Source organism: Panthera tigris, chromosome D1 (genome assembly GCF_018350195.1).
Source record: "Panthera tigris isolate Pti1 chromosome D1, P.tigris_Pti1_mat1.1, whole genome shotgun sequence".
Taxonomy (NCBI): domain Eukaryota; kingdom Metazoa; phylum Chordata; class Mammalia; order Carnivora; family Felidae; genus Panthera; species Panthera tigris.
Genome location: NC_056669.1, coordinates 62997955 through 63022917, shown reverse-complemented (window position 1 = coordinate 63022917; position 24963 = coordinate 62997955). Strand labels below are relative to the sequence as shown.

At 47.8% G+C, this 24963-nt stretch overlaps 3 protein-coding genes and 1 long non-coding RNA gene across 11 annotated transcripts; 3 read left to right on the top strand and 1 right to left on the bottom strand.

Annotated features, from left to right (window-relative positions):
• Positions 1–40: 40 nt before the first annotated feature.
• On the top strand, positions 41–1437 carry TAF10 (TATA-box binding protein associated factor 10). The gene is made up of 5 exons (XM_007083275.3): positions 41–287; positions 429–583; positions 819–883; positions 974–1088; positions 1271–1437. Exons 1-5 carry the CDS (start codon positions 56–58, stop codon positions 1358–1360), a joined length of 657 nt encoding a protein of 218 aa, XP_007083337.3. The 5' UTR covers positions 41–55; the 3' UTR covers positions 1361–1437.
• Positions 1410–8045, bottom strand: ILK (integrin linked kinase). 3 transcript variants are annotated; one of them, XM_042957505.1, is made up of 13 exons: positions 7938–8045; positions 7375–7511; positions 4044–4209; positions 3807–3902; positions 3509–3605; positions 3325–3408; positions 3133–3218; positions 2882–2991; positions 2646–2773; positions 2443–2564; positions 2245–2344; positions 2007–2137; positions 1410–1822 (listed from the first exon to the last, which is right to left on the bottom strand). In XM_042957505.1, the coding sequence occupies exons 2-13, from the start codon at positions 7461–7463 to the stop codon at positions 1673–1675; spliced, it is 1359 nt and encodes a 452-aa protein (XP_042813439.1). In that variant the 5' UTR covers positions 7464–7511; positions 7938–8045; the 3' UTR covers positions 1410–1672. The 3 variants fall into 3 exon arrangements, with proteins under 3 accessions (XP_042813439.1, XP_007083220.1, XP_007083219.1); XM_007083158.2 differs by lacking the exon at positions 7938–8045 and adding an exon at positions 7806–7928; XM_007083157.3 differs by lacking the exon at positions 7938–8045 and having other exon boundaries at positions 7375–7792.
• Positions 1774–4491, top strand: LOC122230970. Its single transcript, XR_006208030.1, has 2 exons — positions 1774–2376; positions 3900–4491. It is a non-coding gene; the product is annotated as an uncharacterized LOC122230970 (long non-coding RNA).
• Positions 8046–8152: 107 nt separating the features above from the next.
• RRP8 (ribosomal RNA processing 8) lies at positions 8153–23866 on the top strand. 6 transcript variants are annotated; one of them, XR_006208428.1, is made up of 10 exons: positions 8153–8342; positions 9498–9864; positions 10093–10546; positions 10636–10765; positions 10943–11049; positions 11134–11230; positions 11456–11667; positions 15880–16026; positions 16759–16837; positions 17492–18921. XR_006208428.1 is itself a non-coding variant. In XM_007083160.3 (7 exons), exons 1-7 carry the CDS (start codon positions 8244–8246, stop codon positions 11573–11575), a joined length of 1374 nt encoding a protein of 457 aa, XP_007083222.2. In that variant the 5' UTR covers positions 8153–8243; the 3' UTR covers positions 11576–11956. The 6 variants fall into 6 exon arrangements, 1 of the variants encoding a protein (XP_007083222.2); XR_006208429.1 differs by lacking the exons at positions 16759–16837; positions 17492–18921 and adding an exon at positions 20423–23866; XR_006208430.1 differs by lacking the exon at positions 16759–16837.
• Positions 23867–24963: the final 1097 nt, after the last annotated feature.

Below are 24963 nucleotides of genomic sequence, written 5' to 3'. Positions count from 1 at the left end.
CGTAACGTGAGCGGAAGCGGAAGCGGCTCTGTTCGCCGCCTCTCCCACCGGCCCGATGAGCTGCAGCGGCTCCGGCGCGGACCCCGAGGCGGCGCCGGGCTCCGCCGCCTCGGCCCCGGGCCCGACGCCCGCGGTCTCGGCCCCCGCAGCGCTGCCCGCCGGCACCGCTGCGGAGAACAAGGCCAGCCCTGCGGGGACGGCAGGGGGACCTGGGGCTGGAGCTGCGGCAGGGGGCACGGGACCCGTGGCGGCGCGGGCCGGGGAGCCGGCCGAGCGGCGCGGGGCGGGTGAGGACTGGGACGGGTGAGGGTCAGGGCAGCGCCTAGGTCTTGGGGCCAATAGTGGGTGAGGGCAGAGGGTTTGAGGCAGACCTAGCTGGGGCCCCGTGCCTCCCACCTCCGTGTCTCAGCTTGCTGGTTCTCCTCCAGCTCCGGTGTCGGCGGGCGGCGCGGCGCCCCCGGAGGGGGCCATGTCTAACGGGGTTTACGTGCTGCCGAGCGCGGCCAACGGAGACGTGAAGCCGGTGGTGTCCAGCACGCCTCTGGTGGACTTCCTGATGCAGCTGGAGGATTACACGCCTACGGTGGGCTTCCTGCCTGAACAAGGCTATTGACCCGCTGTCAGGCCAACTTTCCGCTACGCCACCTGGACTTCTAGCTTCCTTTTGTACTTGCTCCCCTACTAGCTCTTTGGTTTATACCCTCTGCCCACCCAAACTGTGAGCTTCCTGAAAGCCAGGCCTTCCACCCATTTCCCTCACCCTCTCAGCCCGGCACTGCACAGGGCGAACGCTGACTGTCGTCTCCTTGATCTCTCAGATCCCAGATGCAGTGACTGGTTACTACCTGAACCGCGCTGGCTTTGAGGCCTCGGACCCACGCATGTGAGTACAGTCTGGGCAAGTTAGAGTCTTGGGTGCTTGTGCGGAGTTTGTTGCCCCATCTCTTTCTCACACCGGTTTTTTTCTCTCTAGAATTCGGCTCATCTCCCTAGCTGCCCAGAAATTCATCTCAGATATTGCCAACGATGCCCTACAGCACTGCAAAATGAAGGGCACAGCTTCTGGCAGCTCCCGAAGCAAGAGCAAGGTGTGAGGGGAGGCTCATTGAATCAGTAATTACCTCCCACGGCATCGGAGGTTTAATTTATCCTGAAACTCCTTTGGGGAACCTGAGCCCTAGGGGAGGTGAAAGACCTACTCAGGGTCACCCACCTGGGACTGAAATCTGGGATTCCTATGCTCAGCTGGTGCTCTTCCCTCTTCCCTCAGGACCGCAAGTACACTCTAACCATGGAGGACTTGACCCCTGCCCTCAGCGAGTATGGCATCAATGTGAAGAAGCCGCACTACTTCACCTGAGCCACCCAACCTAAATGTACTTGTCTGTCCCCTTGTCCCCACACCAGCCTGTTTTCATAATAAACTTTATTGTGACAGGCAGGGCTGGTCCCTCCCATGCCGGGAGATACCGTGTGGCAAGTGACAAAGCTCTGAGCCTAGCCCCTTTGGGGGCTGCAGTGGTAGGGATGGGGGCAGGGGGATGGGCCCCATGGCTGGGGTAGTACCATGATTGGAGGCAGGGGAGGCAACCAGAAGCCTGCTGCTTTGGGGAGACACACTCCCCTAACCGTGTCCTGACACCTCTGGAGTTTAGGCAAGGACTTTCCAGCTCTACTTGTCCTGCATCTTCTCCAGGATGGGCACAATCATGTCAAACTTGGGCCGCTTAGCAGGGTCTTCATTCATGCAGATCTTCATGAGCTTACACACATGGGGGGAAATGCCTGGTGGGATGGTAGGCCGAAGGCCTTCCAGTGCCACCTGCAAATACAGGGAAAAATAAAATGGGTCTCAGGACTTGAATATCCTGTGGGGAGAGGCCTCTAGTCCTCAGGACAGGATTACCGTATATTCTAACAAAAATGGGAAGAGCCCAGCCCTGCTATAGTTATTGTCACTACCACCACCATTCCTCTGACACCAGTGCATACAGTTGTGCTCTCACCTTCATTCCAATCTCCATGTTGGAGAGGTCAGCAAAAGGTACTTCCCGTGTCACCAGTTCCCACAGAAGCACTGCAAAACTCCACATGTCTGCTGAGCGTCTGTTTGTATCTTCAGGCTTCTTCTGCAGAGCTGGAGGAACAGGACTTATCTATTCCAGCTGCCTGTCCTGTCTCTGCTCCCTTCCATTACTACTGAGTTGGCCCTTCTCTACCTCCCAACACGATGCCCTCACTCACCTTCAGGGGCCACCCAGGCAGGTGCATACATGCGCCCAGGGCATTGGAAGGAGAACTTGACGTCGGCCATGCTGATTCGGGCAGTCATGTCCTCATCAATCTGAGGAAGAGAAGATAGATATGTGGAAGGAGGTAAGTCCTATTCTAGACAGCGAAAGGGCTCTGGGGGCATGGGCCAGGAGTGAAGTGTGACCTTACCATTACACTACGGCTGTTGAGTGCATGTCGTGGGATGAGGGGCTCTAGAGTGTGTAGGAAGGCCATGCCCCTTGCCATGTCCAATGCAAACTTCACAGCCTGGCTCTGGTCCACAACGAAATCTAAGGAGGCAAGAGTTAAATAGTTTGGAAAGGCTCACACACCCTGCCCCCATCCCTTGAGATTTGGCATCCCCTACTCACTGGTGCCTTCATGTAACACATTGTACAAGGATCCATATGGCATCCAGTGTGTGATGAGGGTGGGGTGTGGAGCAGGTGGAGACTGACAGGCACCTAGCACTGGGAGCACATTCGGATGCGAGAAAATCCTGGAAGAGGGAGAGTATCCCTAGCTGAGATCAGCATAAAAGATCTCCCTTTAGGTGCTATTCCGGGTTCTTCAGAACCAGCAGCTTCCCATTTAGGCCCTACCGCACCTGAGCCGGGGACACTCCTCATTGAAGTCCCTGCTCTTCCTTGTACTCCAGTCTCGAACCTTTAGCACCTTCACGACGATGTCATTGCCCTGCCAACGGCCCTTCCATAGCTGAGAGACAAGTAAGGTTTAGGAGGCTTTAACTAAGGCCACTGGTTTCTTGTCCGCTTACCGGAGGAAAAACTTAAGGCAGGTGAAGAGCAGGTAATTGGTTAGGGGTTGGGGAGGGAGGGGCAAGAAGGGCAGGGTCACCTCTCCAGAGTGATTCTCGTTGAGCTTTGCCAGGAAGTTGAGCTGTTTGAAGTCAATGCCGGAGTGTTTGTTCAGAGTCCCATTTCCTGAGAGTGTGGGCAGGTCAGGTACCCAAGCTTCCCCCTAACCCAGCCCCAGGAGCTCAAGGTTATTCCCTCAACCACCCCTCCCCTCCCCTTACAGCTGACTCACGGGGCCGAGTGCGGGTGGTCCCCTTCCAGAATGTGTCCTTGTATGGAATACGGTTAAGATTCTGGCCCATCTTCTCTGCCCGTTCTGGGGAAGAAAAACAATTTTCGCTTCAGTTGTAGTATGGGGCGAGGAGATAGGTGGGGGGACAAGACAAGAGGGTACAAACTGGGGGTGGGGGACAGACCTCGGAGGAGCTCTCTCAGGGGTGCCTTGGCTTTGTCCACAGGCATCTCTCCATACTTGTTACAAATGCTGACAAGGGCCCCGTTAGCCACTAGGTCCTAGAATGAAAAGGTGGTTGTGATGAGGGGCCCTGCTGCCTCCCTGAGGGTCACAACCAACCATGAATACAGATGTAGTATCAACTCTGAATGCCACACATTCAGCAGTACTCACAGGATGGATTGAAGGTTCTAGAATCTCCCATTCAGGCTCAGACTTTGCTTCCCACTCATCCCAGGGCTTCGGGCATGAGCACTCACCTCTGCGACCTGATCTTGTCCCCAAAAACAGGCATAGTGCAGGGGCACATTCCCATGCTCATTCACTGCATTGATGTCAGCTTTATACTGCAGCAGCTGGTCCCATGGACAAGTAGAAGAGGCAGAAGACACAAATGACAGACGGGTTGAACCATGCGAGGAGAGAGGAGTACATGTGCTTGTGACTGACTTCCAGGCATGTATAGGATGTAGGTTAGAGGGAGCATTCATACATACCTTCTGCACAATATCACGGTGTCCATGACTGGCTGCCAGGTGCAGGGGGGTGTCATCCCCACGGTTCATCACATTGATTCGTGCCCCCCGCATGATCAGCATCTCAACCACAGCAGAACGGCCCTCTCGGCAGGCCCAATGCAAGGGGGAGAAGCCATGATCGTCCCTTTAAGGAAGGGACAATGGTTACTGATCTGGAGGGGGGATGGGAACAAAGGCTTTGACAGAAGAAAAACTGATAGTTATTCTGCATATTCTCTCCCGGAAACCTTACCTCTCCAGGACTGATTCTCATTCATGCCAGCAACTTCCAAAGCTATCTAATTAAGACCTTCCCCTGAGCTTCAAACCCAACCAACCACCACCTGAAATCCCAACAAAACCATATGATTCATTGTCTTCATCATCTCCCATGAGCCTTTCTCTCATTAAATGGTACCATTCTTCATTTGGTTTCCTCTGTATTCCTTTTGCAACATCTGTTAGTCCTTTCTGTTTCCACTGCATCTCATACATCCCCCTCCTATACCACTTGTGTACTGGATTGTAAAAATTGAATGGGCTGTCTTGTCTGCAAGACTGTGAACTTCTTGAGAGAAGAGACAAGTGTTTAATGCATATTAATGCAAGGGAAGGGTGTTTTGGAGAAGGAAGGCCACAACTCATGGGAAAGGGAGCAAGCTTCCTGATTGGCTCTGGTACTGAAACTTAAGATCTAAAAATGGACTGCAATGAAAATAATGTTTTGGAAGGGTTTATGATGAAAAAGAGAAGTTCTTTTGATAGGTCATTACTGATGAGGCAGCTATCAAACCAGGATTTGGTTTGGTAAAACACGATTCCTCTATTCAAACAATCCTGGGCCCAGAAAATGAGGAGAGGAAAATGAGAATGGCTTCTTTGGAAAGAAAACTGGATCAGAATTTTTCCCCCTAAAGGACATGTATTTTTCTAAAGTAAAAGAACTGTACAAAAAGAAAAAAACACTTGGTGGGAGCTGGGTCTGCCTGACAGCCTGGGGCCATAAAAGGAAATTCCCTCCAGTACCCAGCATGGGCTCCGGTGAAGATCCAAGGGGCGGGGCAGGGGGCGGTCCGTGATCTGGGACCGCAGCCTCCGGATGCCTTAGTGCTGCGGTCACTTCCCTTGTGGGGGCTCTGGGCATGGCCTGGAGTAGATCAGAGGTCTGGCCACTGCAGGCCACACAGATGTCCCCCTCCCTCGGGATGAGAGTGGGGCGTGGCCTTTAACTTAATGACTTCCCTCCACAGCTGCCCTCATCAGCTCACTTAGAGATAGCCAAAAGGTTTCCTGGGAGGTGGATTTCCCCCTCCTCCTCTTCTCTGAAGCAACTACTATCCTCTACTTATCAGTCAGTTTTGCCTCCCAGCTCTTTAATTTGTGCCCAGTTTATCAGCCTCCTGCAGTCTGTGGCAAGGAGCAGGCCAGAGCATGAGGGCAAAAGTATGGGCACAAGGGTTCTGCTCACTGTCAGGTTGCCTGTCATCGCAGGGCCACAGGCTGTAATCCCAAGGAGGCGTACAGGGAATTCACCTCATATCCAGCATTTAGCCTACTTGGGCCCCCAAAGCCTATCTCCTCAAACCAGCACCAAAGCCTTCCAGTTTCACTAATGCCAGCCCTTCACATTTTGGCACCAGAGTTTTACAAGATGCAAGTCCCACTGGACAACTTCAACTAAGCCTTTATAACCCTACCAACAAAATAATAAGGGTACTCACTCTTTACCAGAGCACCCTTTGAAGAATTATGAAAGAATTATGGAAATTATGAAAGAATATGAAAAATGGAAAAAGTGACTGGGAATTATGGAGGAATAGCATAGAGAACATGAGTGAAGCCTAGATGAAGATGATAGGTGATCCCTACCTCTCAAACTTAAATAGTAAACTCTCCCAACCTGAAGGAATAAAATTTTTAAATAAAAAAACCCTGAATCAAAACCACCAACCTGAATCATCAACACCACTACTGCTTTTCTTGCCTTCCTTTCTCAGCCAACCTTGTCTACATTCACTTTCTCTATTTCCTCACCTCCTGTTCAACCTGCCACCAGGCTGCTGCCTTGAGGGCTGGCATTATGTCTGATTCTGGGCCTCTAGAACCCAGCACAGGAGGTGTTCATAGTACTTTAAATGAAGGAACCTGGTGGTGTCTGGTTTCTTCCTCCGTTTCCCTGTATAACAGCCTTCACAAAGATCATCCAATATATTAATTGTAAATTCATTAGTTACTTCAAAGTGCTCAAGTTCATTGACCTCTCAACAGCCTATTCTGTTGACCACTATCCCTTTGTTGAAAATTCACTTGTCCGAGCTTAACTAACATATTTTCCTGTTTCTCATACAACCTCCAGTGGCTCCTTTTCAGTCTTGTAGGCTTCTTATCCCCTCTCCTTCACACCTGTGTCTTCAGGTATTGTCTATACATTAATACCTCCCAAATCTGTGTCTCCAAGTCAGATCTCTGTCCTTAAATCCAAATCTGCATAGCCAACAATCTATTCAACATTTCCACTTTGCTGTACAGTCACTAACATATCAGAGCAGCACTCATCATCCTTCAGTCTTGTCCAACTCCGTAAAAGTAACCACAATCCACCCAAGTGTCCAAGCCAGAGCCCTTGGTCATCATCTTTGACCTTCCTCACTCTCCACACCAGGTCTCATAAATTCTTTATCCTAAAGATTTCAGGAATCCGATCATTTCTTTCTTTTTCATCTGCCCCCATTCTAGTCTAAGGCAACACCACTTCTGGGATGGACTAAGCAATTCCCCCTCCACATGGCCACCTGCTCCTCAAAAGTTATCCAAGATGACACTTAAATGAACAATCTCATATCACAGCAGGGGTTTAAACCCTTGTTCTTAGAAAAATGGTCTTATTATGGCCTAAATATCCTTGCATGATCTGGCTGACCCTTGCAGCAGACCTTTCCAGTCTTATCTCCTGTGGTTCCCCACTCATACCCAATGCTTCAGCCCACAGAAGCTCAGAGTTCTCTCCTGCAGCCATATGGACCTGTAGACAATTTCCAGACACTCTTGCCTCCTAGCTTATGCCAGTGCAGCTCACTGAAACTGGAAAGCTCTCTGCAGCCTCTGACTATGAAACTCTTATTGAGGAGCAGTCAAGAGTCAGCAGAAACACAGTTTTCTCTGTGGAGACCCTCTGCCCCCCACAGGCTGTGCTTTGCACTCTTCATGCTGGGTAGGAAAGTCAGCTGCCCCCAGCCAACGTGAGTACCCCACATCGCGGAGAGGAGCAGGTCTTTGCCCTTCTTCTCACCCACCAGCCACCTCAGCTCACCCCTGGTTGAGGTCGTTCTCCGTGTTGTCCAGCCACAGGCGAACGGCCACCGCGTTGCCCTCCCGGCACTGAGTGAAAATGTCGTCCATAGCAGCGTCCCGGCGCTGAATCCCCTAGATTGGGGAAGCCTGGGGGCTCTGGAGGGATCCAGGGAAGGGGAGTGAACCCCGAGCTTTGTCCCCCACCAGAGATAAGTGTTTGTGTAGGGGGCGGAGGGTCCCGGCTGCCTCTCCGGCTAGTGGAGGTCTGGAAAGGAGTTGGGGAAGACGGGATGATCCCCGACTGTGTACCCTGGGCGCGAAGGAAAGGCGGGTCCGAACGAGGTAGGGGGTGATTAGGAAGTAGAGTCCCCTGAAGGGATGTCAGCGAGCAAGCACTGGGACCCTACCCGCCAACAGAGCTGGGGGAGGGGGAGTTCAGGCGCCCTATACCCTGTGAGAGGCGATCGGGGGGTCCTTCCCGGGGGTGGCCCTCCTTCCCTACTCGGTATTCTGGCCGAGTGAAGGCTGACGGGTTGGCAGGGGTCGAGCCTTGGGGAGCGGCACGGGTGCTCTCGCACTCACCGGGACTCGGGCTGAAGGAGCCTTCTCCGGGGAACTCCCGTCCGGCCGCGCCCGCCGCCCAGCCCCGCCCCTGGCCCTCTCGGGCCAGAGCGGGCCCCCAACTCTCCCTCCCTCCTCCCTTGTCCTTCTAGCCAGCAGTGCCTAAACTCGATGGTTTTCGGCGCCGCGCCGGCCTCTCTAGCCACCCAGACTTGCACTCTTTGGTTTCCGGCTCAGTTCCGGCGACTACGCGCGGTCGGTTTACAGGAGACCAGCGCTGCACGTGGAGAGCTGCTTGGCTCTCGCGACTTTGCCCACCCGACCCGCATGTTCGAAGAGCCGGAGTGGGCCGAGGAGGCCCCAGTAGCCACAGGCCTCGAACCTGTAGCGGCACGGCCTCGGCCTGCCGCAGCCTCGCAAATCAAGGTGAGTGACCCTGCAGGGGCACCGGGAGCTGTTTCAGGAGGAGAAGCTTACCCTGGTGGATCCAAGCGCTGGGACACTCCGTTGGGGGGGGGGGGGGGGGGGCGGGGGGGACGTTGCGCCTGGGCCAACTGAAGATTCGACTGAGTGAAGTTACTGAAGTTACTGAAGTGAAGAGGGTTTCTTGGACAGGAAAAGCACGAGCAAAGGCCCTGAGGCAAGAAAGCATGTCCTGTTGTTAGGGTCACACACACAATGATCCGTGTGGATGGTGCATAGAGAGTAAGAGGGTATGCCTTTGAAGTTGGAGAGGAGAGTAGAAGTTCTGCGCATTTTAAGGATAGAGGCCAATGAAATGGATTTAGTAGGGGAGTGATTTCTTAAGATTTGCATTTTGAGAAAGTCATTGGTTGCAGTGTGGAGATTGGACTGCAAAGAGCAAGAGTAAATGACAATAAAGGATTATTGGCACTACCATTCTAAAGAAGTGGTGCAGAGTGGGTACTGAAAACCTCCAGGCTAAGTGCCTGGCCTAGGACTTCCCAGCAGGACTTCAGTCCAGGCCTCTCAGACAATAGACCTCCTTTAAGCCTTTGCACATGTGAAGGCTGTTGTACTTCCTCAGGCTCTTCCTACCTTTCACTCAACCTCCAACATGGAATTGGACTGCTTTATTCCCTCCTGTTCATCCCCTCATCCCACTGCTTTAATCCATGCCACTGGTCTCTGTCCATCGGCAGCTTGTGCCTTCAGGTTTGTTCTCTACACTACATCTACAGCTAGACTCATCTTAAATACACACGTGTGATCCTGTTACTCATTTTCAAAAACCTCCCTAGCTTTTATAGAAAGATAACCAGCTGGAGGCAAAAGCCTGACATTGAAGGTTGGAACTGTTGCTTGTGGCCTTACCACATTCCTGGGGGAGCTCCATTTTCTCATCTGCAATTTGAAGAAAGTGAGGTGGATGCTTTCTCTGCTCTCCAGCCTCCCAAAGATTGAGATGGTGACTTGAAAGTTGTTCACGGTCTGGCAGGTTTCATGACAAGCTAGTGAAGTTGACTAGGAATAATCTACATGCCTCTCCACCTCTCCCTTCTTATTCTCCATTGCCCTCTATTCACCTCACCCCTGCTTTCATCCCTTGTTTTCCCCCAGGGCTCCAAGCACCGTCAGCTCTTGGCCACGTTACGGGCCCTGGAGGCAGCAGCTCTTCCCCAGCAATCTCCTAGCCTGCCTGGCAGTGACTCTGAGGAGGAGGTAGTGGAAAGGAAGAAGAAACACTCAAAAAAGGCCTCATTTTCCAATGTTTCTATTGGAGTAGAGAAGAAGAGGAAGAAGAAATGTCAGAAACAGGGCCCACCTGGCAGTGACTCTGAAGAAAAGGAAGTAGAAAGGAAGAAAAAGTGCCTCAAAGGGGTTTTTAATGCCAGTGACTCTGCTGAAGAAGAGAAAAGGAAGAGGAAACACCAGAAACAGGTCCGCTCAAACCCTGCCCAGCACCTGGACAATGATGACCAAACAGGTACTAATGGATATGTACATGTGTTGGGGACAGGGAGGGGGATCAGTGTATCCTAATAGATGACAGAGGTTACCTGCCACCATTAGGTTTGGGATTAGGCAATAAGAAGTACTTTCGTGCAGGCAACAGTCCCTTTCTCAAGGATAGGGGTATGGCCAGGATGATTGCCAAACCTCTGAATTCAGGGGATCTTACCCCAAATATGCTTTCCCATCTCCCTCCCTGTAGGTCCCAAAGCTTGGAAGAATAGAGATACAAATGACCTATCCCAGCCAAGCGCTGGGACCACTTCTGCCAACCCCTCCCACATCTTGAGTCGCAAGCAGTGGCGGAACCGGCAAAAGAATAAACGTAGGCATAAGAATAAGTTTCGGCCACCTCAGCCACCAGACCAGGCTCCAGCCACAGTCTCCACAGAGGAGACAGAGATGCCTCCTGACCCCAGTCCACACAGTCATGAGGATCGGGCGGGGGCTCTGCGAGCCCGCATGGCACAACGGCTGGATGGTGCTCGATTTCGTTACCTCAACGAACAGCTATACTCAGGGCCTAGCAGTGCTGCACAACGTCTCTTCCAGGAAGACCCTGAGGCCTTTCTCCTCTACCATCGCGGCTTCCAGAGCCAAGTCAAGAAGTGGCCACTGCAGCCAGTGGACCGCATTGCCAGAGATCTTCGCCAGCGGTGAATGGGGGTTGGGCACTGTGAGAAGCGATGTGGGTCAGTCATGGCTCAGATTAGACCAGTAAGTGATCCCTCCCCTCCACTCCCAGGCCTGCGTCCCTGGTGGTAGCTGACTTCGGCTGTGGGGACTGCCGCCTGGCTTCAAGTATCCGGAACCCTGTACACTGCTTTGACTTGGCCTCTCTGGACCCCAGGGTCACTGTGTGTGACATGGCCCAGGTAAACCCCTCTTCCTCTCTGTATCTGAACTGTGTCTAGACCCAGCCTCTGTGTGCTAATCTCTAATGCTCCCTCTCTCCGCCCTGCCTGCCCATTCTGGTGTCTGGCACTAGCACTCAGTGTTAGATTTCTGAGTCCCATATTGTGTGCTTTTTATAGTACTCCTACTCTCCACAGGTGCCTCTGGAGGATGAGTCTGTGGATGTGGCTGTGTTCTGCCTTTCACTGATGGGAACCAACATCAGGGACTTCCTAGAGGAGGCAAATAGAGTGCTGAAGCCAGGGTAGGAGCTCTCAGGACACGGATGCATATATATGTGCACATGCCTGTGTCTGTGCATTTACATAGAACTTTTTACCCTTCTCAGGGGTCTTCTGAAAGTGGCTGAAGTCAGTAGCCGTTTTGAAGATGTTCGGACTTTTCTGGGGGCTGTGACCAAACTGGGCTTCAAAGTCATCTCCAAGGTGAGGGCCCCAAGAAGTCTCCCTATTTTTGTCTCATGTGGTCCTTTTTTAGAGTAATAGTGTTCGGGAAGGAGGCCATAGGCACAGACACAGACATTTGCTTCTTGAAGGCATGACACATGGGAGAGCCCTGGAAGCTTTCTAAGTGAGGGCGGGACATGGACAGAAGTATTTTGAAGAACTGGGGTGAGGATTTGGAGCTTACTAGGTCTTTTCTGCCCCTAGGATCTTACCAACAGCCACTTCTTCCTGTTTGACTTTGAAAAGACTGGGCCTCCTCGGGTCGGTCCCAAGGCTCAACTCACAGGCCTGAAACTTCAGCCATGTCTCTACAAGCGCAGGTGACCTCTGGGGCCCCCTTGAAAGGGAGGCAAGTCTCGAACTCCAGGCTCAGAACTCTGAAGACTGTATCCAGCCAGGCTCTGACCCAAGAACGGGTACATCCCTTCCTCCATCCAAAGAACGAAGTGTGATGAAACCCCCTGGTTCGGCCCTGCTCTGTTGAAGGCTTCTTGGTTCCAAGATCATAAAGTCATTTGAGCTAGCTAAAGAATAAGGAGTTTATTGTGAAAATACAAGAGTGCTTGGGAATTAGGGATCCTCTAAATGTCATGGGAACTAGGTGGTTTGGAATGCAAGGCATCTCTGGGTTTATCTCCTCTTTCCATCTCTCAGGAGCTACGTGGACTTTCTGCCCTGGCATCTCTACTCCCTTCTGATTTTCGGGCTGAGTACATAGGAGGTGCTTAATAAACTGTAGCTATGGCTGTGATATGTTGTAAGCCTTACTATTTTCTAAAAATCTTCCCCTAGGTAGGGTTGGAGGTTGAAAAGTAAAGAATGAATTTGTTGATTGAGGAAGACTCTGCGAGAGCTCAAGATAGGGCTTTCAACAGGTTTTACTTCCCAGGGTATTTAGGGATTGCTGGTAAGATTCTGAGCTGTGCTGGAGGAGGATGGTGAGGAACGTGGGTCTCTTCATAAATAACAACTGGTTGGTGCCATGGTCGGGTGGGGGTTTGGGCTGTCCATTGGCAGAAGGGTCTGTCTGTTGTTTCTGCCTTGCAGTAGGCCCAGATAAGCATGTCTTGGGATGGCTATGGGCAAGGAAGGCTGGCGCTGGAAAAAGATGAACTGGGATGGTAGACCCTTGGCCTCTCCCAGAGGGTATTTGCTGTGGATCCAGGTATAAAGATATAGCCTCTTTATCTGTTTCAAAGAGCAAAAACGGAGAGTGCCCAATGGGACACAGCTTCTAGTGCTCTGAGCCAGTCAGTACCTCCATTGAGGAGATGGAGACTCTGAGGAAGGCTGTCGGCCAGAGGACATGTTTGAAGGCTAGGCTGTGAACCATTCGACACATACCGCACAGTGTCTTCCCATGTGCTCCTCTCTCTGCCAAATACTTGTCTGACTGGCAGAGTCTTATTCATCCTTCCAAATAGCCTCACTGTTCCCTACTCCACCCTTTCCAAAGCAGAATTAATTTCTTCATCTGCGCTCTCTAAACTGCATTGTGGTGGCTTTGTGCATTAGGCTGTAGTCTTCTCAAGTCATACTTATTTTTGTATTCCCAGAGCTTGTTGCTGAGGTGGTGATAAGGCATGACAGGATCCGTTTGAGTGGGACTGATGAGAGTAGTGTGTTGCAAGAACCCAGGTTCAGAGCACAGTATGTAGGCACTGAGGACTAGGGACAATGGAAGTAATAGGCAGATAGGAGAACTTGAGCAGGTAGAACAGGGGAAATGTTGAAGGCTGGTGAGAGAGAGGAATCTGAACTGAGTCTCTGGTTTCTCGCTTGAGCAAATAGTTGAGCTGGTGCTGCCATTCAAAATGTTGGGTTTCAGGTACTTGTTAGGTGTTCATTTGGAAGAGGGATGTAAAAGTGCCGGGAGAGAGCTGGCTAGCATTTGGGAATCAGCAGTTTAGAGGTGGTAATTCAAGTCAAAGGAATAGGTAAGATATCCAGAGTAAGGTAGTGAGAAGAGAAGATGGCTCAGAATAAAACTGAGGAATATTTAATGGATGGCAAAGGCAAATGGACGAGTGCAGGTTGACAAGATGAGAAGGTTAGGCCAGAAATGGAGGAGTAAAACCAGAAGAGTGGATGCTTTCAATACGAAAGGAAGGGACAGAGAGGTTGTCAGCTGTCAAATGCTGTTGCAAGATCTGTTAAAATCGGAGGCCTGGGTGGCTCAGTCAAGTGTCTGACTCTTGGTTTAGGCTTAGGTCATAATCTCACAGTTTGTGAGATTGAGACCCACTTCAGGCTCTGTGCTGACAGTGAAGGGCCCGCTTGGGACTCTCTCTCCCTCTCCTTCTGCCTTCCCCTGCTCGTATCCATTGTGTCTCTCTCAAACATTAAAAAAAAATTTAGAGTGAAGTCAGATTGCAGTGGCGTACAGATTACTGAATAACACTGAGGGCCTGTGTGAGTTCATATGGGATTATTCATGACTTTATGGTTCCACCAGCCAGCCCAGTGGTGTAGTTATCTCTGCCTACTCAGGAGTCTAGGTGTAGCTGTGGGAAAAATGAGTACTAAGGGATCATCCAGAGTTGGAACTTTGCCATATAGTGGAAATGAAAGGAAAGTGAACATAAGTAAATGTTAAAAAAATACAAAAAACTTAAACATTAAAAATTAAAAAAAAAAAACAAAAAACACTCTCTCTCAAAAATAAATAAATGTTTAAAAATTAAAAAAAAATAGGTACCTGGTGGCTCAGTTGGTTGAGTCCAACTTTGGCTCAGGTCATGATCTCACGGTTTGTGAGTTTGAGCCCCACGTCAGGCTCTATGCTGACAATTCAGAGCCTGGAGCCTGCTTTGGATTCTGTCTCTCTCTCTCTTTCTCTCTCTCCCTGCTCACATATCTCTCTCAAAAATAAATAAACATTAAAAACAATTTTTTTTTTTTTTCAGTTTAAAAAACAATTTGAAAGTAAGCAAAGGCATTTCACACTATTCAGAAGTAACATTGCTATGCTGGACTGTGGAATTTTGTAGAAGAGGTAGGAGAGTGAAGACATGAGTGGGTTGTTGCACTGGGAGTCATTAAACAGGCCACCTGGGCAGACGGGAGGCAATGGTCAGAAATCGGAATGCTTGAGTAATTAATGTCCGAGGCCCAGCAGCTTTAGGCGGTGGCTGAGTCTAAAGCCACATGGGTCAGTGCCTGAGAGGCATGTGAGGCAGGTTGCCCCTCAGATAATGGACTGAGGGCTCTGGTATTGTGGGGAGGTCTTGTCTGCATGGACTTTAAAGTTCTCCAGGATGATGGTAGAAGTTGGTATGGAACAAGTGCCAACCTCTTGAGGGAGGGGGCAGATCCCAGAGATCTGCAGATGAAATGACAGGGAAGCTAGATGGCATGAATTTCAGAAGTCCAGGGGGTTTGGACTGCCTACTAGAGAGACTTCCATTGTGGGGGTGATGTGAGGCTGGTTAGTGGAGCTGGCTGACACCCTCATAGTCCTCTCCAGCTTGTCAGGATTCACTGTAGATTACTGGGGAAATGATTATAAAAGCTCCATAGGGCAGGAGCCTCCTGGGGTAAAGGGGAGGCAGGCCATCAAATCCAAGGAAGGGCGCTTGGGTGGCTCAGTTGGCTATGTGTCTGACTCTTGATTTTAGCTCAGGTCGTGATCTCATGGTTCGTGAGATTGAGCCCCATGTAGGGCTCTGCGCTGACAGCATGGAGCCTTCTTGGGATTCTCTCTCTCCCTCTCTCTCTGTCCCTCTGCATGTGCTTTCTCTATCTCAAAATAAATTAAAAAATCCAAGGAAAGTGTGGGAGTAGCAGTCATCTCACTGTGGGACACACATCACCTCTAATAGCTTACCTGTCTGTATTATTTCCCGAATGTTTATATTCCTAAATCTTGGTTAATTTTCCCTGTTTTCATTATGCTCAGCAGGACAGCTGGGACACCTTTCTCCTTTTTCTGTTTTTCTCCCAGAAAAGAATTTGGATTCTTCCTTTGCCTAGTCCTGTTCCATCCACCCGAGTAAATCTCTCTTTGGGTCTGATTCAGGCCTTGGGCCTCCCATAACTCAGCCCAGCCCCACTAGTGTCTCCATCAGTTGCTCTGATTCTGAAAGCAGGACTCCCCTGAGCCTGAACTGGGTCCTCCCAGCTCCATCATCAGCTTCAGGAGAAGCTCTTATGCAAGCCCAAGTTCCTGGGCTTCAGTGTTTAATGTTGAAAGCCTAGACTGAAAAGAGACAACAGTGTATATTTTCTTAAGAAATAACAGCATGCTAGGTCTTCAAAGAACAAACTAGTTTAAGGAATAATTTGAGAACACATTAAAGGAAAGGCAAGAGTAGTAAGAGATAAGTGGTAGGAGTTGCTGTACCACCCAAGGCAGTGTTAGAATCACCTGGAAGTCTTAGTATAATGCAGATTGCCAAGCCCTCCCCCAATTTCTGATTCAGAAGATCAGGATAGGGTTTGAGAAGTGCTATTCTGATTGCTTTGGTTTTTCACAGTGAAGCAGGAAGTAGGGTTGAGAATAGCAGTGAACAGGTTGGAGTTGTGAGGTGAGGAGAACATGAATATCCTTAAGAGAGTAAGAGGGAATGAACAAATGGGGGAAATAGAGTATGCTTGCTGGTGGTATTAATTGCATGCTTTTGGTTCAGGGTCAGAAAGAGGATGTGTGGGAAGAGACCATGCAGGATTGCTGTGTAGAGAGCTTATTGTGAGACAGCACAGCTGGACTGTCAGGACCCGCCCCGTCACCTCAGCTCTGACTGTGGACTCCACTGGGACCATTCAGGAAGCTTGAGGTATTTATTCTTTGGGCCTGCTGAGGAATGATGAACTTGGAGTCTGACTCCTGCCCTGGGAATGTAGAGGGCAAGCAGAGCTCACTGACTGCTTCAGTGGTGGGGCCAGGGGAGTGCTGCAGCTTTTGCAGGCCTGTGTTCCCAGAAGTTGCCGTAGCAAGCGATGCATGTGCATCCTGTGCACCTTGCAAGAGAGAGGGAAGCATGGGGTGGTCTTGGGCCCTGTCCAGTAGGACCATTTGAGGAGGCAAGGAGACCTCAGCGCAAAGAAGGTAGGTGTATGACATGTGGGCTGAGGGAGTTGCTGGAGACCACCCACTAATGCTCCACCCCCTAATATGTGACCCCTCCAGGGTCAAGGGGATAGCTGGGATATCCCCTTTAAGTATCCGGATACCCAGATACCTGGGTGGCTGGGTATCTCAGCCACCTGGGTGGCTGGGTGGCTCAGTCGGTTAAACGGCTGACTGCGGCTCAGGTCATGATCTCAGTATTCGTGAGCTTGAGCCTTGCATCAGGCTCTGTGCTGACAGCTCGGAGCCTGGAGCCTGCTTCGGATTCTGTGTCTCCCTTTCTCTGCCCCTCCCCTGCTTGTCTCTGTGTGTTTCTCCCTCAAAAATAAACATTTAAAAATTTGAATAAATAAGTAAATATCTGCCAAGCCCCTCAGGCACAGAATCGCCTAGTCCAGCAGGAACTTTATCCCCTTTCTCAACCCTTCCTTCTCTGCAGCTATTAGGTAGAGAGGAGGTGAGAAGAGCCGAGAGCACACAGATTAGTCTCCTCCCCAACTCAGCCTCCTTGAGACATAGTAAGTGGGGCAGAGCTGGGAGGGGAAGATGGTTAAAGCTCCAGTGGGTGCACATTATTTATTGTTACCTAGGGTTAGATATCCTAATTGCTTGAGATGAAGAGGAGGTGAAGAGCAGAGAACACACAGATTATTCCTATTATTCCTCTTCTCCCCAGCTCAGGCTCATTGAGACATAGTAGATGGGGCAGAGCTGGGAGGGGAAGGTGGTTAAAGCTCCAAGTGGGTGCACATTATTTACAGTTACCTAGGGTTAGATATTCTAATTGCTTGAGATCGCGTAAGACCGTTAACTAAGAATAAGCTGAAAAGTCACGGGCTTGCTGCAGCTTACCTCCACAGCAGGGAAAGAGTGTCCCCAAATGAAAATGCTTTGGAGGGGTGGTGAGAGACAAGAATAAGCTTGGGTTTGGATGGCAGTCTGTGTCTTGTGCTTGTTCAGCATGCCTTTGAGAGGTTTCTTGCTGCTGCAGTTTTTGGTGTGCTCCAGCTCTTGTTCCTGTAACACAGTCCTACGGAACACGGTTCCAAAGGAAACAACATGATCTTGGCAGAGACACAGCTTAGCTCCAAACACTCAGCCATTTACATAAATGCACAGAGCCCTTTACAGCTTTTCACAGAGACCCACAATAGTGTTTTTTTTATCCCCAGGTGGCCCTCCTTCCCAGATGACTTCTCAGACTGGCCACCTGTTTCTAGGATATTCAACTACTGTAGCAATTGCCTTATTGGTCTAATTCCATCACTCCTGCCCCCAAAGCAATTTGTTTCCCACACAGCCAAGTAATGTTTTTAAAATGTAAATCAGATATGTCATTTCTCTGCTTAAAATCCTTCAATCACTGGGTTCTCAGTGCTCTGAGAACAAAAGACAGACTCGCTCCCAGGCCCTGTGTGATCTTGCTCAGGCCTTGCTCTCCAACTGCATCTTAACCCACTCCTTCCTCACAAGACTCCAGCCACGCAAGCTTTCTTTTCATTCCTCTTGCATTCCAAGCCATTCCTGCTGGGTCTTTACACATGCTGCTCTATCTTTTTACAGTACTTTTTGTGATGAGCTCATTTTCGTCTTCCAGATCTTCACACCAAATCCCCGTTTCTTCTTTGGAAGAAACTGGCTAGATGCTCACCAAAATGTCCTTTTTATGGACACATAGTTAACTATGTTTCCTAGCTCCTTGCATCAAGGCGGGGCTATTGTCTTCGCCAATGGAAAGTAAGTAGGAGTAATGCTTTACTACCAGACCAAGGCAATTAAAGAGTGGATGAGCCTTCTTCACATTCTCCCATCCCCTCTTCTGCCTTCCTGGGTGAGCTTGAAGCATATGTTTTAAAGACTGTGGAGTCAATTGCTTGGAGGAAATCTGCTTGACCAAGAACATCCACATTGGACTTTTCAACAAAAATAAACCTCTATTGCATTAAGTTACTGAGCTTTGGGAAGGTTACAGAAGTTAGTATTATGTACTCTGGCTAATATATCTTTTCTGGGCATCCTGTCCACCTTGCTCTTGACCACAAAACCTTTTTTTGTTTCCCTCAGGGTGCTTCAAACATGTAATTATCTTACCAGATGCCAGTCAACACTCCTACCTATCCTATAACTTTGAATCTTAATTGAGAAAAAAACGTCCACGTGAGGAAGTTGAGATACTCATTTTATCAGTTGCATTTTGATTGTGACCAGAAAAAAAAATCCCACTGAAGAATGTCCTAAACAAATTAGATTTTTTTCTTCTACTATACTTAGAAACCTGAAGGTAGATGGCTGCTGTCAGTGGTTTAGGAATTCAAGGATGTTAAGTTTTAGGTCTTTGTTGCTCTTGGTGTCTTGATTCTAATGGTTACAAGATGATGTGTTCTTGATTAGTCGGGGACACCCTACTTACTGTTACACTTCTTGCGAGTCTTGTTGATTGCCACAGCCCCTACCTTTTTGGCTTTACTTCAAGGGTCCTATGTTATTAATACTCTGGTATAAATATGTTTCATTATTCCCTACAACATAATTGAGGCCAATTTAAAATATTAACATTTTCTTTTCTATCTTTATTTTTTTGAATTTTATATTAAGTAGGCTTCATACCCAGTGTGGAGCTTGAACTCAAGACCCTGAGATTAAGAGTCACATGCTCTACCAACTGAGCCGTCAGGTGCCCCTAAAATATTAACATTTTTAAATATATTTGTCTCCCACACCCCTTCCCACACCTCAGTGATCTATTAGCAACTTACCCAGTTTGAAGCTGTTCTTCCTCCAGCCCAGTGGGGTGGGGAAGCATGGTCTTTATTTCATTCGTTACCTCCTCTGTCACTTAGGATTGGGATGGGGAGGACACACTAGAGGAGAAAAAGGTAAACACCATCAGTGTGCTCTACTAAGACAGGCACTTCTTTAAATGTTGGCTCTCATGTGGGGTATTGGGGTTCTTTGGAGCCCCCCAGTAGGGACTTGTGCACTGGCTGGCTTTGCTGCTTATTATACACAGCCCACACTCCCTCTCAGCTCTTCAGCTTCTGCCCCTGTCCATGAATCCATAGCCTCCTAATGCTAACATCCCTATCCCTGGCACAGGGGGAGGGGACCTGGGACAGTTTCCAACAAACACTTCAAGATTGGTTCCCTTTCAGGGAGCCCACCAGAAACTCATGCATATTTTTCCCACCAACACTGGCAGTGCAGCGCAGTCGGCAGCTGACCCCTCTCCCCTTGCTTGCCTCAGCCAGCCTGACTGACTTCTCCATGTGAGAAGCACCAATCTCTATATGCATATGGCTCCAAACCCTCATAAGTGATTCAGGTTGTATTAACTCCCAAGAGGCCTCTGCCCCAGGCCCCACCTCAGTGGCCATATACAGATGGCTCTATTAAGTTCCTGAGTGTGGCAAGCCTCTAGCTCGAGAATGTAATCTGAATGAATGTAAAGCTTGTCCCCCCTCGTGGAGACACAGAACTACTATAAATGGTTCTATTAGAGCCCTCCTCACTTGATTTAGGATGCCTTTCAGGGGGGAAAAGTTCTCTATTCCTAAAAAAAATTCCCATCAATGCATCTTTCATTTCTCACTTCATATACAGTAGAAAGTTTGATGGTCTCTGGATCAGCTTTATTTTCTTAGAATAAATCCTATGTGGATGTATCCAGTATCTTTATTTAAAATGTGTCAGTGCCTATTACCTATGGTCTTCAGTCTTGGTGTATTATCCAAAGGTCTTAGACGACTGAAAAACTCATTTAACATCTTCTTTCTTATGTACATATTCTTAGAAAACGTGAACTGTGGGGCGCCTGGGTGGCTCAGTCGGTTGAGCGTCCAACTTCGGCTCAGGTCATGATCTCACGGTCCTGAGTTTGATTCCCGCGTCGGGCTCTGTGCTGACAGTGCAGAGCCTGGAGCCTGTTTAGGATTCTGTGTCTCCCTCTCTCTCTCTTACCCTCCCCCACTCATGCTCTGTCTCTCTCTGTCTCAAAAATAAATTAAAAAAACGTTAAAAAAATTAAAAAAAAAAGAAAACGTGAACTGCTTTATTTATATAGAGTATTACTGACAATGTATTCTTACTTTCCCTCCCTCCCTCAGCTCTGTTTTTAGTATCCATTCACGTATCAATCGGAGCCCTGTCGGGAAAATGCAAAGCATTTCAAGTAAAGGGCATTTATTGAGAATTGATTCCAAGTGTTGGAAGGATGAAAGAATAGGTCGAAGTTGCTGATGTAATTCAAAAATTAACTGGAGAATTCCGAGAGCATCCCAAGTCCTGGGAAAACAAACAGGAAGAAGTGGTGTAATCACCAGAAATTAGGAGCTCAGAGAAAGACCCCCTTTTGACTGATACTCACATCTTTGTGGGGGAAGCTCCTTCTCCATACCTAGTGCTTGGACCTCTGAGGAAGGGAGTGACTGCCTGTCTGCTTCTACAATCTGACAAATGCGGCAAAGCTGCTGCTGAGTGCAGAAGCAGCTAATAGCTGGAGCCAGCTGCCTGCAGCTGAAGTAATGAGACATCAGCTGGAAAACAGGGACAAAGGGCCTTCCTCCCCTCTCACTTTCAGGTTCCCTTTAGGACATCCCATTGACAGGAACTAATGGAACCATCTGGCAGTAGATTCTGGGGAATAGAGTTTGCAGACTCCTAGCTGCAGCAACACAAAGAGTGTGTGTAAGGGGGTGGGGAGTGGGGGTGGAGGGAGATCTGTAGAGGCCAGGAGCCCTAAGAAAATAGGAAAATAAGGGATACACTCCAGTAGCTGCTCTTATGCATACTTTGTTGCTTCTGTCAGCGGTGGGTCACCGTGGAGTATTCAGGGTATACATCCACCAGAGTAAATGTATCCATTCACTTGGTTGCTTCAAATTCTTTGCTACCTGGAGAAATTAAAATCCCTGGAGCTGGGGTTCTGAGTAAAAACTATGTTCCACCAATTAGATGCGCTCATCTGAGGTTTGGGAGCCAAGGGGCATCTTCCTGCTGCTTGGCTGTTGCTGCTGGAGAGCAGGTTTGTCTAGATGTTGGGCTTTCTGTAGCAGCGTTCCCCTTGAGGCCAAGGACAAAGTAAGGATTCCCACTGTAATGGCTCAAGTTCAACATGGGACGGAGGTTCAACAGGCAAAATACAACTTACTCTGTGACACTATAACAAAGTGTGGTTAAGAAAAAAATGTACTGGGAGGATATCAGTTAAGTAATTAACAGAACTCATGAGAAGTCCGGGGAGTGAGGCTTAGAAAACAAACACGGACCAACTGCAAAACCTAAGGTCACACTTCAGAGAGTCTGGTTAGGATGGCACTGCTGGCACCGTGGCTGCTGGACTTTTTTTGTGTTTTTTTGTTGCCACATAGGTTGATGCTGAGAATTGAGTTAATCCTAAATTTGTGGCCCTGTTTTGGATTGGCCCATGAAAGCCCTCTCTCCTGTTCTGTTATTTGTTTCCTTTATTACTTATTTGCTCTTTTTTCCTCACTCCCACAATATTTTTGTTGTGTGTCCCTAGATACGTATGTTAGCAACGTGCATGGTTTTGGTGTATATATGTTGTGGCAGGGACTTGGCCGCTGTTCCTCACACCCATTTTCTTCTTCCTGGGAAATTAGCTGGACTCTGTTTTCCAGCTCCCCTTACACTTTCGTGTGGCTACGTGATTGAATTTGGCCAGTTGGATGGTAGTGGAACTAAGGTATGCTACTTGCATACTTGGGTCCTTATATTTTGCTACACATTAGTCCCCATGTCAATCCACTTTGGCCAACTTGATGCATTTGCCCATATGACCTTGAAAGGTACATGTCAAACATGATGGAGCCAAAAGATGGAGGGAGCATAGATCCCTGAACAACACTTGGAGGAGAGCCACCTGTTTGGGACTTCACCTGAGTAAGAAGTCATTTTCTTTATAGATGAACCATTACACACTTGAGGGTTCGTTGTTACAGCAACTATTGATCTTTTTTAAAATTATTCTTAGTTGAACACATTGGAAAAGTAAGCAAAACACATACCCATATGAAAAAGTAAATGAAACCAAAATGTTTGACCCATGGTTTTATCATAGGCCAGCCCCATTGCAACCACCATCCAAATTGAGAAAGCCTCCGCCCCCAAAAACCTTTTATGCTACCTCCCAAACATCAACCACTTGTTTCTCTCAACCATACAGAGTTACCACCATCCTGACTCTCGTGACAATTTCCTTGCATTCCTTTGTGGTCTTACTGGTTAAGCATTGTGATATTGTGATTTATAATAAAGAATACATATTTGGTCCTCCCATTTCTAGCACAGAGCTTCTAAAACCCTTGGGGTTTCCTAAGTGATGAGAGCTGGAACCGGTCTTTTGTTAGGTTAATGAGATGACTTTTGGAATGCCCCCAAATCACCTGGGATTGAGGGGTTGCCCTGTGCATCTTTTCCACCTGGACGTTCAGCTGTATTCTTTACTGTGTCCTTTTATAATAAGCTGGCAAATGTAAATAAACTTTTTCCAAGTTCTGTGACAACTTGGACTTGGGACTAGCATTTGAAGTGCGGGAGGAGAGCAGTCATGTAGGACTGAGCGCTGAGTCTGTGGAATCTAATGCTGTCTCAGGGCAGTTAGTGTTAGAATTAAGATGAGTTGTAGAACATCCTGCTGGTGTCTCAGAGAATTGTTTATTGGTGTGGGGGCTTTCTCCCATGGTGGAATTGGGTGCTCAGACCCTTTTTAAAGTGTGTACACCTAAATAGTATGTATTTTCATGTGTCTGGCTTTTTCACTCAACATTAAGTTTATGGGACTCATCCATGTTGTCGAGTACAAATGAATTTCATTCACTGTTATTACTATAGAAGTATCCTGTTCTGTAAGTAAATTACGATTGTAAACCATGATTGATTAATTCAATTGTTTAGGTAAATTTGAGTTGTATATCAATCAGAATGGGCTGTGCCATGCTGCAGGAAATTAAAATCCAGAATGTTAATGTCTTAACTCCACAGAAGATAATTTCTTACTATTGCTAGAGGCAGGGACTGTTCATAGTCACTCAGGAACCCTAGCTAATGCAATGCATGCTTCCAAAATCACTAGGAAAGAAAAGGGAACGTGGGAAATCACTCCCTGGCACCCAAAGTTTCAGCCCTTTTTGCCCCTATGTAATTGGCCAAAACAAGTCTCCTTGTAGAGTTCTCCATGTAGAACTCTGTAGTTGGTGAGAAAGTGTACTCCTATTGTGTGCTCAGGGGGAAGACAAACAAGGTTGGTGAACTGCCTAACATCCAGCTTGTGGTCCCTGCAAATAATGCTGTGAACAACCCAGAAGGTCTCTTACTATGTTCAGGGGAAGTGATGTTGGTGGAAGTCCTTATCTCATTCTTAAACTTGAAAGAAAAGCTTTCAGTATTTCATCATTGGGTATGATATTTGCATTGAGGTTCTGATTAGTGGTTATCAGGTTAATGATAGGCTTTTCTGTTTGCTATTATTTTTATCATGAATTGGACTTCGAATTTTGTCAAATACTGCTGAATTGAGATGATCATATATGTATATTTAATTTTGTTCAGTGTAGCAAGTAATAGATTCATTTTCATGTGTGAAATCAACTTTGAATTTTTAGAATAAAATCACCTTAGTTGATTATTATTCTCTTTATACATTGCTAAAATCATTTTGGTAATATTTTGTCTAGGACTTTTGCAGCAATGCTCAGGAGTGAACATAAATGATATTTTCCTTTAAATCTTTTCTCACCACAGTGCTTTTAAGTGCTGTGCATGTTGCTATATGTACCTTTAACTCACTCTTCCTCCTCTTCAGATGCTCTAATGGCTTCCCATCTCACTCATAACATAGTCCAGAATTCTTACTGTTTCCTAAGAGGCCCTGTGTTTTCTGGATTCCGGTTATCTAACATTCACTCCCTTTACTGATGCCTTTTCAGAAATACCGTCTATCTTGCTATTTCTTGAATATTCTTAGCATGCCTCCCTGCCTCCGGGTCATTGTGCATCTATGCGGAATGTTATTTCCATGATATCTACCTGGCTCACTTAGGCACTTCATTCAAATCTCTGTTGAAAAGTCAGTTTTTATAGTCCCCCTCTCTACTGCCATACCACACTTAGTTTTTCTTCAAGGAACTTATCATCACCTTTTAAATTGCATATTTATTTGTTTATATGATTAGTGCGTATTTCTTCACACTAGAATGTAAGTTCCAAGACAGCAAGGACTTGATCTGTTTTATTCAGTACTGCACCCCTAGGATCTAGGCTTATTTGCCTCTGATGTCTGTTTAGTGTTCCAGAGTGTCTGTTTAGAACATTTAACATATCCATTTCCCTAGTTAAGGACATTTAGATTATGCAAATCCTTGTGACCACAAAAAAATTGAGTAAAGAATTTTCTTATAAATGTTCTCTTAAATATATATGTGTGAGTCCTGCTTCCAGAGTTCAACTTAATTTGTCAGGCTGGTTATTCCACTATAAAATATAACAAAATTAACAACTATAAAATCTGAACAAAATATAAACCAAAGAACAACTATTTGAAGACACTGAAAAGTGAAGAAAAGCAGGCAAAAACTAGAGGAGAATTTACCCTTAAAATACTTCAACTGCAATGGATAAAAATTATGAT